Source organism: Lagenorhynchus albirostris, chromosome 2, assembly GCF_949774975.1.
Source record: "Lagenorhynchus albirostris chromosome 2, mLagAlb1.1, whole genome shotgun sequence".
In the NCBI taxonomy this organism is placed as follows: Eukaryota; Metazoa; Chordata; class Mammalia; order Artiodactyla; family Delphinidae; genus Lagenorhynchus; species Lagenorhynchus albirostris.
This window is the reverse complement of record NC_083096.1, coordinates 110,887,678-110,906,591: the sequence shown is the minus strand read 5'-3', so window position 1 is coordinate 110,906,591 and position 18,914 is coordinate 110,887,678. Positions and strand designations below refer to the sequence as shown.

General features: G+C 36.1%; 1 protein-coding gene across 1 annotated transcript in view; it reads right to left on the bottom strand.

Annotated features, from left to right (window-relative positions):
• Positions 1 to 18,914, bottom strand: part of COL24A1 (collagen type XXIV alpha 1 chain) — a 394,686-nt gene that overhangs the window by 273,540 nt on the left and 102,232 nt on the right. Inside the window, exons 13-14 of the mRNA XM_060139635.1 lie at positions 13,830 to 13,883; positions 11,738 to 11,782 (exon numbers count right to left, since the gene is read on the bottom strand). Of these exons, the coding sequence (XP_059995618.1) occupies positions 11,738 to 11,782; positions 13,830 to 13,883 (99 nt within the window). The remainder of the gene's footprint in view (positions 1 to 11,737; positions 11,783 to 13,829; positions 13,884 to 18,914) is intronic.

The following is an 18,914-nucleotide window of genomic DNA, read 5'->3' as shown; positions in this document are numbered from 1 at the left end:
TGATCCACCTCCTAGAGAAATGGAAATAAAAACAAAAATAAACAAATGGGACCTAATGAAACTTAAAAGCTTTTGCCAGCAAAGGAAACCATAAACAAGACCAAAAGACAACCCTCAGAATGGCAGAAAATATTTTCAAATGAAGCAACTGACAAAGGATTAATCTCCAAAATATACAAGCAGCTCATACAGACCAATATCAAAAAACAAACAAACCAATCCAAATATGACATTTCTCCAAAGAAGGCATAGAGATGGCCAAAAAACACATGAAGGATGCTCAACATCACTAACCATTAGAGAAACGCAAATCAAAACTACAATGAGCTATCACCTCACACAGGTCAGAATGGCCATCATCAAAAAATCTACAAACAGTAAATGCTGGAGAGGGTGTGGAGAAAAGGGAACTCTCTTGCACTGTTGGTGGGAATGTAAATTGATACAGCCTCTATGGAGAACAGTATGAAGTTTCCTTAAAAAACTGAAACTAGAACTACCATATGACCCAGCAATTCCACTACTGGGCCTATACCCTGAAAAAAACATAATTCAAAAGGACAAATGCACCCCAATGTTCACTGCAGCACTATTTACAATAGCCAGGACATGGAAACAACCTAAATGTCCAATGACAGATGAATGGATAAAGATGTGGTACGTGCATACAATGGAATATTACTCAGCCATAAAAAGGAACGAAATTAGGTCATCTGTAGAGATGTGGATGGACCTAGAATCTATTATACAGAGTGAAGTAAGTCAGAAAGAGAAAAACGAATACAGTATGCTAACACATATATATGGAATGTAAAAAACAATTAGTTCTGACGGACCTCAGGGCAGGACAGAAATAAAGATGCAGATGTAGAGAATGGACTTGAGGACACAGGGAGGGAGAAGGGTAAGCTGCGACAAAGTGAGAGAGTAGCACTGACATATACATATTACCAAATGTAAATCAGATACCTAGTGGGAAGCAGCCGCATAGCACAGGGAGATCAGCTAGGTGCTCTCTGACCACCTAGAGGGGTTGCATAGGGAGGGTGGGAGAGATGGGATATGCGGATGTATGTATACATATAGCTGATTCACTTTGTTATACAGCAGAAACTAACATAACATTGTAAACCAATTATACTCCAATAAAGATGTTAAAAAAATACAATAAACATCTCTGTGTGGAAATTATACAGCAACAATTCATGTAAGGAATGGAAAGGAATATCGTAAAAACAAACAAATATTTCTTTATTGTCCTGTTGTTTTTTCTATACACAATATCCTAAATTTTTGTTTCAGTAAATATATTACTGTGCACAGTCTGGCATGTTCAGATGAATGTACTTTGTATGCACAATATGCTATTTTACTTTTTAGTGACTCTGAAAGAAAAACCACAAAATAGTAAGTTTCAGAAGGTATCAAAAAACTCAGGGAGGAGTCAAGATGGTGGTGTGCAAAGTTACAGAGGTTGTGTCTCCCCACAAGTAGGGCACCTGCCAGACGCTGGTGGTGGACCCTGACGTCCAAGGAGATTGGTGGAACCCCCAAGCGAACCAGTAGGATGTGGCAGGACTGAGGGGGCAGTAGAAGTGGAGGCTGGAAAGGACCAGTGCCTCTAGGGTTGGCTGAGAGTGGGGAGGGGTTCCCATGCCTGGAGGGACCCTTGGGGGCTCAGATCAGGAGGGAGCATGCCCAGCATTTCCCCTTCCCAATCGGCTGGGGAAGTCTGACCAGCTCTCAAAGGCCAGGTCCTATGCCTCAGAGGCCCCCTGTGGGCCTCATTGCTCCTGGGGGCATAGGAGGGAGGCCAGGGAGAACAGGAGGTCCAGGCCACGTGGGTCCTTGGGGAACAGGAGGGAGAGCAGGAAAAACAAGCAGGAGGTGCCCTCTAGGACCAGAAGAGCAGGAGAGGAGCAGAGGGAGAGCACTCCACCCACTGGAACCCAGGAAGCCTGCTGGGATTGCAGGTGGGGTCCCCCACCCTCTGACACCAGAGGCAGGAGGCACGCCTGGGCCCCTTCTGTTCTATAGAGCCTAAGCCCCACCCCCACTCCCCCACAGGACCTTTTCAAGCCCTGTGGATCCCAAGCATAGGCCCTGTCCTCCAACATCCATAGCCAATGTCTTTTCCATCTTTTTTTTTCTTTGTTTTTCCTCTTTTTTTTTTTTTTTTTTTTTTTACTACTCTGGTTCTGTTTTACCTTCTGGTTGTTGTTTCAAGTATATTTTTATTTTTATAGTCTTTCTAACATATCTGTTAGTATCCTACTCTAATTTTACTTTGTTATTGTTCCCCCACTTTGTTTTTTCTGCCCTTTGCAGCTTGTGGGACCTTGGTTCATGAGCCTGGGTTTGGGCCGAAGCTCCTGGGATGGGAGCTCTGAGTGTGAACCATTGGACTAACAGAGAACCTCAGACCCCAGGGAATATGCATCGGAGTGAGGTCTGCCAGAGGTCCTCATCTCAGCCTCAATACCCAGTTTTACCCAACAGCTCACAAACATCAGTGTTGGAAGACTCAGGGCAAACAACCAGTAAGACAGGAACACAATCCAACTCACCAAAAAAAAAAAAAAATGAGATGGCAAAAAAATATGTCACAGATGAAGGAGCAAAGTAAAAACCTACAAGACCAAATAAATGAAGAGGAAATAGGCAATCTAACTGAAAAGGAATTCAGAATAATGGTACTAAAGATGATCCAGACTCTCAGAAATAGAATGGAGGCATGTACCGAGAAAATACAAGAAATGTTTAACAAAGACCAGAAGACCTAAAAGAACAAACTGAAATGAACAACAATAACTGAAATGAAAAATACACTAGAAGGAATCAATAACAGAGTAACTGAGGCAGAAGAACGAATAACTGAGCTAGAAGACGAAATCGTGGAAATAACTGCCTACGAGCAGAACAAAGAAAAAAGAAGGAAAAGAATTGAAGACAATCTCAGAGACCTCTGGAACAACACTAAAGGCATAAACATTCAAATTATAGGGGTCGCAGAAGAAGAAGAGAAAAAGAAAGGGTCTGAGAAAATATTTGAAGAGAGTATAGTCGAAAACTTCCCTAACATGGGAAAGCAAATAGTCAGCCAAGTCTAGGAAATGCAGAGAGTCACATACAGGATAAACTCTAGGAGAAACACACCAAGACACATATTAATCAAACTACCAAAAATTACATTCAAAGGGGCTTCCCTGGTGGCACAGTGGTTGAGAATCTGCCTGTCAATGCAGGGGACACGGGTTCGAGCCCTGGTCTGGGAAGATCCCACATGCCACGGAGCAACTAGGCCCATGAGCCACAACTACTGAGCCTGCACGTCTGGAGCTTGTGCTCCGCAACAAGAGAGGCCGCGACAGTGAGAGGCCCGCGCACCACGATGAGGAGTGGCCCCCGCTCGCCGCAACTGGAGAAAGCCCTCGCACAGAAACGAAGACCCAACACAGCCAAAAAAATAACTAAATAAAATAAATAAATAAATTAAAAAAAAATTACATTCAAAGAAAAAATATTAAAAGTAGCAAGGGGAAAACAAAAAATAACATACAAAGGAAACCCCATAAGGTTATCAGCTGATTTTTCAGCAGAAACTCTGCAGGCCAGAAGAGAGTGGGAGGACATACTTAAAATGATGAAAGAGAAAAACCTACAACCAAGATTACACTACCCAGCAAGGATCTCATTCAGATTTGACAGAGAAATCAATAGTTTTTCAAACAAGCAAAAGCTAAGAGAATTCAGCACCATCAAACCAGCTTTACAACAAATGCTAAAGAAACTTCTCTAGGAGGGAAACACAACAGAAGAAAAAGACACATAAAAACAAACCCCGCAAAATTAAGAAAATGGTAATAGGAACATACATATTGAATAATAACCTTGAATGTAAATGGATTAAATTCTCTAACCAAAAGACACAGACTGGCTGAACAGATACAAAAACAAGACCCATATATATGCTGTCTACAAGAGACCCACTTCAGACCTAGGGACACATAAAGACTGAAAGTGAGGGGATGGAGAAAGATATTCCATGCAAATGGAAATCAAAAGAAAGCTGGAGTAGTGATAATCCTATAAGATAAAATAGACTTTAAAATAAAGACTGCTACAAGAAATGAGGGATACTACATAATGATCAAAGCATGAATCCAAGAAGAAGATGTAACAATTATAAGTGTTTATGCACCCAACATAGGAGCACCTCAATACATAAGGCAAATGCTAACAACCATGAAAGGAGAAATTGACAGTAACACAATAATGATAGGGGACTTTAACAACATCCCACTTTCACCAATGGACAGATCATCCAGACAGAAGATAAATAAGGAAACACAGCTTTAAATGACACAATAAACCAGATGGATTTAATTGATACTTATAGAACATTCCACCCAAAAGTGGCAGAATACACTTTCTTCTCAAGCGCACAAAGAACATTCTCCAGGATAGACCACACGCTGGTCACAAATCAAGCCTCAGAAAATTTTTAAAAAGTGAAATCATATCAAGCATCTTTTCTGACCACAATGCTATGAGACTGGAAATCAATTACAGGAAAAAAACCTGTAAAAAACACAAATACATGGAGGCTAAACAGTGTGCTACTAAATAACCAAGTGATCACTGAAGACAACAAAGAAGAAATTAAAAAAATACATAGGAACAAATGATAACGAAAACACAACAACCCAAAACCTATGGGACACAGCAAAAGCAACTCTAAGAGGGAAGTTTATAGCAATTCAATCTCACCTCAAGAAACAAGAAAAATCTCAAATAAACAATCTAACTGTACACTTAAAACAACTAGAGAAAGAAGAACAAGGAAAACCCAAAGTCAGAAGAAGGAAAGAAATCATAAACTTCAGAGCAGAAATAAATGCAATAGAAATGAAGAAAACAATAGCAATGATCAATAAAACTAAAAGCTGATTCTTTGAGAAAATAAACAAAATTGATAAACCATTGGCCAGACTCATCAAGAAAAACAGAGAGGATGCAAATCAATAAAATTATAAATGAAAAAGGAGAAATCACAAATGACATGACAGAAATACAAAGGATGATAAGAGACTACTACAAACAACTATATGCCAATAAAATGGACAACCACGAAGAAATGGACAAATACTTGGAAAGGTACAGTTTTCCAAGACAGAACCACGAAGAATTAAAAAACACAAAAAGACCTATCACAAGTAATTAAATTAAAACTGTAATTAAAATCTTCCAACAAACAAAAGTCCAGGACCAGATGGCTTCACAGGCGAATTCTATCAAACATTTAGAGAATAGCTAACACTGATCCTTCTCAAACTCTTCCAAAAAATTGCAGAGGGAGAAACACTCCCAAATTCATTCTACGAAGCCACCATGACCCTGATACCAAAACCAGAAAAAGGTATCACAAAAAAAGAAAATTATAGACCAATATGACTGATGGACATAGATGCAAAAATCCTCAACAAAATACTAGCAAATCGAATCCTACAACATATTAAAAGGATCATATACCATGATTAAGTGGGATTTATCCCAGGGATGCAAGGATTCTTCAGTATACACAAATCAAACAATGTGATACACCATATTAACAAATTGAAGGATAAAAACAATATGATCATCTCAATAGATGCAGAAAAAGCTTCTGACAAAATTCAACACCCATTTATGATAAAAACTCTCCAAAAAATGCACAGAGAGGGAACCTACCTCAACATAATAAAGGCCATATATGACAAACCCACAGCAAGCATCATACTCAATGGTGAAAAACTATTTCCACTAAGATAAGGAACAAGACAAGGATGTCCATTCTCACCACTCTTATTCAACATGGTTTTGGAAGCTGTAACCATGGCAATAAGAGAAGAAAAAGAAATACAAATTGGAAAAGAAGAAGTAAAACTGTCACTGTTTGCAAATGACATAATACTATACAGAGAAAATCCTAAAGATGTCACCAGAAAACTACTAGAATTAATCAATGAATTTGGTAACATTGCAGGACACAAAATTAATGCACAGAAATCTCTGGCATTCCTATACACTAACAACGAAAAAATCAGAAAGAGAAATTAAGGAAACAATCCCATTTATCATCACAACAAAAAGAATAAAATACCTAGGAATAAACCTACCTAAGGAGATAAAAGACTTGTACTCAGAAAACTATAAAACACTGATGAAAGAAATCAAAGATGACATAAACAGGTGGAGAAATATACCACATTCTTAGACTGGAAGAATCAATATTGTGGAAATGACTATACCACCCAAAGCAATCTACAGATTCAATGCAATCCCTATGAAACTACCAATGGCATTCTTGACAGAACTAGAACAAAAAATTTTACAATTCTTACGGAAACACAAAAGATCCCAGATAGCCAAAACAATCTTGAGAAAGAAAAACAGAGCTGGAGGAATCAGGCTATCCAACTGCAAACTATACTAAAAAGCTACAGTAATCAAGACAGTATGGTACTGGCACAAAACCAGAAATATAGATCAATGTTACAGGACAGAAAGCCCAGAAATAAACCCAGGCACATGTGGTCACCTTATTTTTGATAAAGAAGGCAAGAATATACAGTAGAGAAAGGACAGCCTCTTCAATTAGTGGTGCTGGGAAAACTGGACAGCTACATGTAAAAGAATGAAATTAGAACACTCCCTAAGACCATACACAAAAATAAACTCCAAATAGATTACAGACCTAAATGTAAGGTCAGACACTATAAAACTCTTAGAGGAAAACATAGGAAAAACACTCTTTGACATAAACCACACAGCAAGATCCTTTTTGACCCACCTCCTAGACTAATGGAAATAAAAACAAAAATAAACAAATGGGACCTAATGAAACTTAAAAGCTTTTGTACAGCAAAGGAAACCATAAACAAGATGAAAAAGACAACCCTCAGAATGGGAGAAAATACTTGCAAATGAAACAATGGACCAAGGATTAATCTCCAAAATATACAAAGAGCTCATGGAGCTCAGTATCAAAAAAACAAACAATCCAAGTAAAAAATGGGCAGAAGATCTAAGTAAACATTTCTCCAAAGAAGACATACAGATGGCCAAGAGGCACATGAAAATATGCTCAACATCCCTAATTATTAGAAAAATGCAAATCAAAACTACAACGAGGTATCACCCCATACAGGTCAGAATGGCCATTATTAAAAAATCTAGAAACAGTAAATGCTGGAGAGGGTGTGGTGAAAGGGGAACCCTCCTGCACTGTTGGTGGGAATGTAAATTGATACAACCACTATGGAGAACAGTATGGAGGTTCCTTAAAAAACAAAAAATAGAACTACCATATGACCCAGCAATCCCACTACTTTCTCAGGGCATATACCCCGAGAAAACCATGATTCAAAAAGAGTCATGTACCAAAATGTTCATTGCAGCTCTATTTTCAATAGCCAGGACATGGAAGCAACCTAAGTGTCCATCAACAGATGAATGGATAAAGAAGATGTGGCACATATATACAACAGAATATTACTCAGCCATAAAAAGGAACAAAACTGAGTTATTTGTAGTGAGGTATATGGACCTAGAGTCTGTCAAACAGAGTGAAGTAAGTCAGAAAGAGAAAAACAAATACCATATGCTAACACATATATATGAAATCTAAAAATTAAAAAATGGTACTCATGAACATAGTGGCAGGGCAGGAATAAAGATGTAGAGATAGAGAATGGACTTGAGGACATGGAGAGGGAGGGAGAAGCTGGGGTGAAGTGAGTGTAACATCAACATATACACACTCCCAAAAGTAAAACAGTTAGCTAGTGGGAAGCAGCAGCATTGCACAGATCAGCTCAGTGCTTTGTGATCACCTAGAGGGGTGGGATAGGAAGGGTGGGAGGGAGACTCAAGAGGGAGGGGATATGGGGATATCCCCATATTCTGTTGGGGATATCCCCAACAGAACTAACACAGCATTGTGAAGCAATTATACTCCAAGAAAGATCTATTAAATAAAAAAATATTCATTATAAAAGACTTAGAAAAATGAAGAATTAGAAAGTAAAATGGTATGGGTATAGAAACTTCCAAGCAACATAAGACATTTTGTGGCATGTCACAAGTTGCATGGAAAATCCTATTCCTAAAAAACTATAGCCCTCTGAAAGTGATCCATGATAGGTTAATAGCTGTTTTCAGTTCCACAAAGATAACCTGAAAGTCCTTCAGCACTACCTACCTACCACACTTCTCTTCCATAAGAAGATGGAATAGACAGAAGGAATAATTTCATGTGTAAGAGTTTAGCTGAGGGTGTCAGGGATATAGCAACAGAGGCAAAAAAGCCTCCCACACAGTGACAACTAACAGAGAACTTTTGAGTCAAAGTCAGTCAAAGAAACAGAGAGATCCAAGGAGAGGTTCTTTGTGCAAAACAGCAGCCACTGGCCAATCACAGTGCATGAGTGAACACATAGTGGAAAAGACTGAATTCCATATTGGGCTTTTCAACCATTCCCACCCACTCACAGGCGATAATCACTGTCACTAATTAAGAAACCAAATGAGAATAAGAATCAACTGCATGGAAAAAAATAATTTAAAGAAAGCAGTATCATCTCTTGTCAGAAACTATACCTGCTGGAAGGGAACACCTGAGAGATAAAGCAGAGGCTGTAGTTCTGGGCAAACAGATAAGCTGTTTACTAGGAAACACAAAAGTTCACATAATCTTTCTCAATTGTCTACAAAACCTCATCTCCTTCCATTCTGCTCCCATCACCCCATACTTCCTAGGCTGCCATGCTGCTACTCCTCTTTTCATTTCCCAAACATTCCAGTTTCCCCCTCTTCTGTGCATTTGAATACACCCTTTTCCAGTCCACCACCACTCATATATAATCTTCAGAACAGCTTAAAAGACATCTCCTTTGTGAAGCGTATTCTGACTTTCTGCTATAACACAAATTGCTCCATTCTCAGTGGCTTTACTTTAGTCCATTATAGCAGTAATCATATTGTATGATATTGCCATTAGATTATAAAGCTGCCCAAAACACAAATCTGAATTTGTAATTTTAGGTCTAGCATCTAATTCAGCATTTGATACATAGTAGGTGCTCACATTATTTTGATTAAAATTTTTAATAAATGTAGAATAGAGGAAGTAATAATACCTGCTCTACCTACTTTACAAATGAGATACACAAGTGAAAGTACTTTGAAAAGTATAAAGTACCATCTATGTCACTGCAGAAGAGACAATGACTACAAAAATGACTGTTAGTGTCATTAACCATTTTCATTTCTGTAGAATCTCTGCGCACCTACCAAAGAGTGAGTGGAGAAAGGGAAAGGACAGAAAGCCCATTTTTACTGAGCATTATTATGTGTCAGAAACTGTTTTAAGTCCTGGCACTGAAAGATGAGTAAGAGTTAAATATTAGTCAGAAAAGTAAAGGTAAAATGTTTCAGGTAGACAAACAGGTGCAAAGGCCATGTAGTAGGGAGGCTGCATGACATCTGAGAACAAACAGCTTTGCTAGTACACAGAGTATGTTCTCAAGATGCAGAGAAGAACCACCATGTTAAGAATTTTGGTCTTGATCTTAAGCATAATAACAGAACTTTGGAGCTAACCAATTTAATGCTAATAGGTTAAATCAAGAATGCATAAAGAGTATCTTTGGAGTCCAATTCTCTTCCCCTACTTCCTGTCTCTTCCCACTGATAGGACCAGTGACTACCACTTACAGGTTTAGCCCTATTCTAAGTTCAGTGAAAAAAAGTTGGTTCTTTGGGTTCCACCTTCACATAGAGCTTCTCATGACGTCTAAAGAAATCTCTTAAGATAGTATATATTTTAAGGTATTGTAAGTTTTAAGGAGGTGGTATAGCACAATAGAGAGAATTTTGGACTCTGGATATACGTCATCTGGCTTCAAATCTGGGCTCAACGTTTATAAGCTAAGTGGTCTTAGGTTTTTCTGAGAATTAAATGACCTAACCCATGTGACTAGCACATAGAAAATACTAAATGAAAGTGAGCTGTTATTGCTGATTTTATTATAATTACTATACTAATATTATTATGAAAGAGAAAACTTTAAATGTCCTACACTTACTCAGGTTCCTTAACACTTTATTCTATATTCTTGCCATCTCAAATGGGCAAGTTAAATCGTGTTGATTTTTACCATTTTTACCACAGTTCATGATGATTTTTACCACAGTTCCAATAACTGAACTCCTGACTTACTCCTTTGGCCTAGCTGCCACCTTCTGACTTGGGGCAGTTAAGGTGGGGAAACAACATTAAATTTGGAGTCAGAGGACCTGTGTTCAAGTTCAAGCTAAAAATACCATAGCTATAATTTATGGCACAAAACTCTAGAGTCTTAATTACCTACTTCACATAATAGAGCAAGCTCTAAATTGATTTTTTAAATTAATTAATTTTTAAAAAAATTTTTGGCTGCGTTGGGTCTTTGTTGCTGTGCGCGGGCTTTCTCTAGTTGCGGTGAGCAGAGGCTACTCTTCGTTGCGGTGCGTGGGCCTCTCATTGTGGTGGCTTCTCTTGTTGTGGAGCACAGGCTCTAGGTGCGTGGGCTTCTGTAGTTGTGGCACGCAGGATCAGTAGCTGTGGCTTGTGGGCTCTAGAGCGCAAGCTCAGTAGTTGTGGCACACGGGCTTAGTTGCTCCGTGGCATGTGGAATCTTCCCGGACCAGGGCTCGAACCCGTGTCCCCTGCATTGGCAGGCGGGTTCTTAACCTCTGTGCCACCAGGAAAGCCCTAAATTGATTTTTAAAGAAAATCCTACCTCAGCCAATGGTCATGCCCTACTTTTAGATGAATAGAAATAGTTTAAAGATTCTATTTTCATTAGGCTCCTTACATGTCATAAAAGTACGTCAATCTTATCTTTAGCTAGCTCAATGTTAAAGCATATAGCTCTAAATTTATCTAAAATATCTGTAATTTACTTCCTGTCATGAACCAGAAGCTTGGATGAGAGAAATATATTTATGAAGATATATCAAAAGTAACAGTCTGTTTACTCCAATGAATAATCAAAAATTTATCAGAGAGCTACATATCTGGACTACATTGTTTTGGTCTCCACAGAATTGCTTTTAAACTGTACTTTGCTGACATCAGAAACTTCAGTGAAACTCAAGAGTTGAATTCACTGTATAAAAACTGATTAAGTGAACAAATAATATAGTCACTTTTTTTAAGTACAATGAATAAGTTAGGTATTAAAATGTTTAATGGCACTGGTGAAGTCCAGCTCCTACCTTTTGTCCAGGATGGTTTTCCTAACCATTTATTCAATTTTATTTCATAAAGCCTACTGTTATCATGTGCTTTTGTTTAGACCTATCTGCCTCTCTAGACCAGATGGTATGAAAGACTGTCTCAAAGGAAAGAAGTGGCTATTCTATGTCTTACACTTCTGGAGAAACTGAGTCTTGATTAAGTATCCTTAAGACAAATACACATATAAATCAACCTGTAGAAATTTGTTATTTCAGTGTATCCTAAAGTATAATTAATTTTTAAATTCATACTACTGGTCTAATTCGCATATCTGGTGGAGAAATACATGTGAGCAAGGTTGATATTGAACAATGACACTAAAACTGTTCATTTTTGTAAAGTTTTAAAAACACATCTAACAAATATAAATACACACAAAAATATTTGATAAGAAGGATGATATCTGATACTCACTCTAAGCCCAGGAAATCCCGGAGGACCAATGCTACCTACAAGTCCCTAAGTAAGAGAAATGTGCAAAATTGGTTAAATATGATTCCAAACTACTAAGGGTATTTTCTAAAGATGAAGACAAAAATTTCTAGGAAAACATATATCAAAATTTACCTTCTTTTAGCTAACTTCTGCAACTTCCCTACTCTTATGCATCCTAAGAAGTGCAAACCTCTGGTGGCAGCTTACATTCTTTAAAAGTGGCCCTGGCTTCATGCTTTTAGATACTAGGACTACCACCTAGCCTAGGATATAGATTTCTCTGTGTCTCCTATGTATCTAATAAAGGAAGTGAATCCCATTAATAATCAGCATTATAAACATAATTAGCCTATATGTAGTATGAAAAGACAAGTGGTCAGCATGTCAAGTGAGAAGAACATCTTCAGATGATTTAAAACACTATCAGCTCTTTTGAAGTACATTACTTAAATTCTCTAAATTTCTCATTTATGAAACTGAAATAGTAATATTTGTTTTCATTTTGTAAAGAATTAAAACTGTAATATATATATTATTACAGTTAATAATAAAACTCTAATATATATATATATGAGCTTTTGAAAATTTTCTTAAAGTACTATACAAATGTAAGAAATTACCAACCTTGTTAAATTACTTGTATGAGATTTTAAATTATCTATATTAATTTTTCCAGTTGATTCATGATGGGTCTTTGTGACAGTCTTAGAATCATCATTACAGTCTTTGTGATAATTCCTAATCTACTCCATGTCAGAGTTACATCATTTACAGGGTACAAAGTGTAAGAATACACCCTCCCTTTATTTTTGCATTTCAAATTCTGTTTTGAAACAAAAGTACAGTATAAAATATAGAGAATAATAAACCAATAAACTGAAAATATCCAATTTATTCTTGCATTCTAAAGAAGACTCCAAATGCTCTTCCAGAAGTATTATATTTTAAATATAAGCAGCAGACTTCAAAGAGAAAATTTTTAAATATTGTTAGGAGTCCAACCCTAACAAATTTCATGTATATTTAACTGACAAAACATTAAATAAGATGGCTTCACACTAGGTATGCAAGGACATAGATGGTATTAAAGAAAAAATGTAAATAATGCTTTACTTTATTATGCCTGAAATGGGAGGCTCCCCAGAATGATGGGCAAGAATAAGATGGTAAACATTCTACTTAAGACATGATTCAACTTTTTACCAATTTGTTTGGAAATCAGTTCTACTCTTATTTTATTTTCCAAGCCTTATAACAAATAAAACTTTTGCTAAATTCACTGAATAAACTAATACAGTTATAATTTAGAAAAAAATAAAAAAAGAAACTATTTTCAAACACTTTATTTTAAGCATAAATGCTAATAATTTACATAGTCTAAATATAGGAACTATTCCTAATTTATGATCCAAGGATTTAGTAGTTGATTCTAATTCACCTTAAAAATCTTATGAAAAGAATGTGTACATGACATATATTGGGGGATAGCCATTTTTTGAGGGTAAAAAGTAAAGACATTTCTGCCTAGTGTCAAAAAACAGCATTCCATCATCATCCTTTGATAATATAATTAAACTAATTTTAGAATTTTAACTCCCTAATCTGAACATAGATATCTAAACAATCCCCCCAAAAGACTTCTCTATAAAATACTGAAAAGTAAGGTAGATCAATGACAGGTTTGAGTCCAAAAGAGCAATCACCAAATGCACAATTTTTACATGAGGCTTGTTAGTACCTTGATGTACATGAAAGGCTTTTTTCCCCATTCCCTTCCCACAAATATACAAGTCAGTATCGTGAATGCATACTTCTAATATTTTAAATAATCAGTCATGTTTAACATGGTCAAAATAATTAATTTTAATGATTATCTCTCAAAACAGAATTTATAACACTTTTGTCTTATTTCCCATGCTGTAAAACCACAAAGTGGAATGTGCTCAGTGGTATCAAAACTCTCTGGCCAAGAGTGCTTGTCAGGAATGTGATAATGAGAATGGCAAGTACAGTTGCTATGAAGTCTTGAGTGATGTTAGACTGCAAGGGTGGACCATCACAATTTACTCACAGGACTGCCATCAGGACCTGCAGGGCCTCTGTCTCCAAAGTCACCTGGAAAACCCTGGCCCAAAGAAAAAAGAAAGAAATGCTATTAAAGCCAAAATAGATAAAGAATTCATTTTTGCTGTGTTTTCTGATAAGGAACTTAGTAATAGGAGATATTTATTTCCTAACCTATAAATTATAGTGCAACAAAAATGTGTATTTGTTTTACATAACACTTAATTGATTTTAAGTACACTATTTCTATAGTTTATAAAATTATTTTACATGCCACTCAATATATACAGAAAGCTAAGCTGGAGAAAATAGAAATTTGCTATCCATTATGTAAAGAATCACTGAATGAGAGGAAACAGAACCAAGATTTCCAGCGGACCAATCCATTAATTTTGTGCACTATTTCATGCTGTTCCTATACACACACCACAGAGAATGAAATGACTATTAATATTTAGCATATGCTTAGCACACTTACCTTGGCTAAAGGCTTTATACACATTATTATACATACACTACTTCATTTCATCTTCACAGCAGGTCAAATCAATGAGTACTAATATCCTCACTTCATAGTTGAAGAAGTTAAAGCACAGAGAGGTTAAGTCACTTGCACCCACTAATGCTGGGTGGGACTGAGCTTTGAATGCAGGCAGTCTGATTGCAGAGTCAGTGCTCGTTCTACCATGCTATATTAAATACTTTAACTCATCATTCCAAGATACAACATGTAAAAACATCATTTAAGAAAAGGGAAAATGCACATAAATATTGTAAATACAAAATGCAGTGAGATTGAAATATAAGCTTCCCAAAGGTCTATTGAGAATTCTACAGTAAAACTGTGAAGGACAGTAAATTAACACACTTCCTCATTATAAATTCTATTGTAAAATAACTCAATTACTCAGTTACTCTTGCTTTATATACTCAAAGTTTTTCTCGAGAGATTTACCATTGAGTTTATCAACTTCAAAGCTCCCTTTTTAAAAGGCTACTTTACAAAATTCTTCATAATACTTATTAAGAACACTTTGACAACACTCAGTTTTAAAAACTTTTAAGGCTAACAAAATAAAGTACATTATTAGATTTTTATAATCTTTTATTTAGGCAAGTCAGTATTAAATATTATGTGTTCAACAGACTGCCAATAATCACTCGTTCACTAGCATAAACACGAATGGGCTAAGTTGAAAAGATGGTTTAACGATGGAAAAAAAGATATGATGTTTCTAAGACATAGTTAACTCGTACTAGGAGTGTTTTTTCTTATTTTGTAATCAGAGGATAATGCAAAAACCATCTGTATAGTCAAACATATTGCAGCCATACCCCCTTCAAAGTCAGTTGAAATTCAGGCAGGCATTTTGCTCTCATTGTCCTTGGAAGTCAAATCCTGTTGACCATAAGCTCACAAATCTGCAATACATCATTCCATTCAGTATGAATTATTATGGGTATTTGAAAGTATCTGTGATACACAGGTAATGGAAAAAGTAGAAGAAAAATACTGTAATAAATCTGAAACATAAGAGATGATTGATTTTTTAGATGGATCATAAGTAGGTTTTCCAGAAACCCCAGTGAAATAATAGAGAATGGGGGACATACTACATGATTCCATTAATGTGAAATGTTCAAAATAGGCAAATCTATGGAGATAGAAAGTAGATTAGTGGTTGTTGAGGCCTGGTGATGTGGTGAAGAATTGGAGAGTGACTGCTTACAATATTGGGTTTCTTTCTGAGGTGATGAAAATGTTCTAAAATTAGTGGAATGGCTGTACAAGTCTATGAATATACTAATAACCACTGAATTGTACACTTTAAAGGGGTGAATTTTATGGTATGTACATTACATCTTAATAAAGTTTTTCTCAAAAAACAAGGAAACAATTGGTCTGAACAAGGAGTGGGAGTGCTGAAAACATCTTTGGGGACTCACTCAGGATTGCCTAGAGAATGTGCTCTTTGGGACCGACTGGCCCCCCACCCTCATCCAGTGGGAGGAGCTGCTCTCCAGTTCAGCATCCCACACAACTAGTGATTTCTCCCTGCTAGGAGAAGGGAGAGAACTGTGATTAGTTCTCCACTTATCACAAAGCCTGTATTTTCTACAACCAGCATAAAAACAACGAAATAAGTACTTATTGATTTCAACTTCCTATTCTTTTGGTAGTTCAATAATACATATAATAAATATTAGCTGTTCAACTTCACTTTGCCCCCGAAACAATTTAGTTGAACTGAGAATACACCTACTTTAACATTTTTTATGTATTATTTCTCCTCTCACTTTACTATGCATTAAGCAGTTCATTTTTAACTCTCTATTCTAGATAGAGATATCTTTTTGTTTTAACCCATCTTACATGTTGACCATCGTGTCATCAATATTTGAAATAATTCCTACATTTTCTTGTTTTATGAAATATAGTACAGTTAATTCCATAAAAAGCATCGTTATATTTGGCTACATATTGGACATATATTTTCTTTTGAAGAAAATCATGCCAATGTTTTATATTGTTAAATATGTCACTGCTTGTACAATGTTATTCAATTGTTATTTCAATGTTGGCAACTATATGCATTTTTTTTTTTTACTTCAGGTAAAGCTCTGAATTCCTTTAATAAAATAAACCTAAGTATCTGCAACCATATATCTTCATTGGAAAAAAAATGATCTTAAATGTTGGTTGTGAAATATGGAAGAGTAGTGACAAAACACTCTGCCTTCGAACTTGGAATACAAATGACACAGTTTCTACAATTTCTTTCTCCACTTGAAAGAATTTGTTGAAAAATGAAATACTAAATTTTCTCTCATATTTACTTAGTGGAAAATTATAACCCCTAATTTAATCAAACTGTGTTCTCTTAGAAATATCCTCCTACTACCAAAGGATATAATGGCCATTTTCCAGGATAATCATCCATAGGAAAGTTTGAGTTTTTGCCCTTTTTGCCCAACTTGCCAATTTCATGAATGTAATAATCATCTTCTCTGTCATACTGAGTGAAGTAAGTCAGACAGAGAAAGACAAATATCATATGATATCACTTATATGTGAAATCTAAGAAAATGGTACAAATGAACTTATTTACAAAACAGAAATCAAGTTACAGATATAGAAAACAAACTTATGGTTACCAGTGGAAAGAGGGGAGGGATAAACTGGGAGACTGGGACCGACATATACACACTACTATATATAAAATAGATCATTAATAAAGACCTACTGTATAGCACAGGGAACTCTACTCAATACTATGTAATGGCCTATATGGGCCATTACATCTAAAAAAGAGTGGATATATGTGTACGTATAACTGATTCACTTTGCTATAAACCTGAAACTAACACAACACTGTATGTTGTGTCAACTATACTTCAATAACAAACAAATAAACAAGTAAATAAATGGCATGCCAGAGTTGCATTGTTACTTCTGTGAACATAATTCTCTTTTTTACATTTTCATTGTTTTGATCAGTTGTGAAATTTTATTTTGTAAAGAATATGACATTTCAGGGATTTCACTTTATCTCTTCAAGTTATGAATAATTTTCTTGCTCATTTCCACTGTTTGATCAATGTAGTGGACAGATTTTGAGGTGACTCCTAATGATTCCTGTCGCCCACATCTTTGTATGATACTCCCTTTGTGTGTGGTGGGACTATGACTTGCTTCTTCTAACAAATAGAATAGAGCAAAGGTAATGGGATGCCAATGATGTGATTATGTTATACTATATAAGAGTCCATCTTAGCAGCCTGGAGCTAGAGTCTTCCTGAGTTTGATGAAATAAGCAGCTGTGTTGGAGAGGCCACACAGCAGGGAACTGTGAGTGACCTCTAGAACTGTGGACAGTCCATAGGACCTGAAGTTGGGCTATAGCCAAAAGCCAGCAAAGAGCCAGCGCCTCTTAGTTCTACAACCTCAAGGAAATGAATTCTTCTCACAACCTGAATGAGCTTGGAAGTGAACTCTTCCCCAGTCAAGCGTCCAGATGATAATGAAGCAGCTGACACTCTGACTGCAGAAGACCTAGTTAAGTAGTATCTGGACTGCTGACTGATGAAAACTATGAGATTTATTAATGGGTGTATTTTAAGCTTCTAAGTTTGTGGTATTTGTTATGTAGCAACAGATAGAAAACTAATATAATTGGTAATTAAATCTCCTTTAAATAAAGTCCTATTTGCAGAATTTACTATGTGGTAATGCTCAGTGTAAGAGTACTTACACTGTTTCTAGATTTTAAGAATTTAAGGAAATAATATTTTTGAAGATTTTCTACTGCTTTTAATTCTCTATTGAAAATTATAATCAATGAATAATCAATATTAGTTAAATAAATTTAAAATTTTATATTTACTTTAACATTTTTACTGTAATCTAATTAAATATCTTTTTAAAACTGCATAATTCTACAATTTCCTATCCATCTAGCTGCCTACATAAACAATTTTTATCATGCTTCATGAATTTTGTTTCTATACCTATGATATACAAAATTTAAGAGTAATATGAATTGTTTAATAATACAAAATGTTTCTCAGTCTCTGGGAATTTCTCAGTCTCAGCTATTGCAAATATTGCACTAGTTCTACTACCTCTGAAGCCAAACACAAAGAACACAAAGAGAAGCAAGAAAATAGAAAGTTTGCATTACTTGAAGCAGTACCTCATTATACAAGAGCCTATTGCATTCATACTAAAAGGAGAATTAGATAAGTAAATTCATCTTTCCTCAACCGAAGTGCTTCTACCGCCTGCTCAGTCCTCATCACAATCTCAAGCAGTTTCCGTCTCTAATGTTGGCAGTGGTACCAGTCTCAAAACTTCATGGTATTCAGATGTGAGGTTATAAGAAAGAGATGTGGAGAAGAATTTCTCTGAGCCTTGAACATTATTAAAATACTTTCGTAGCCAGCCTCAAAGATGGACCCTCATGATTCTCACTACCTGGTATTAATGCCCTTGTGTAGTGACCCCCCATTTTGACTCCTGGCTGGCCTATGTGACTAACAGAATATAGAAGTAACAGAATGTGACTTCTTAGGCTAGGTCATAAAAGGCACT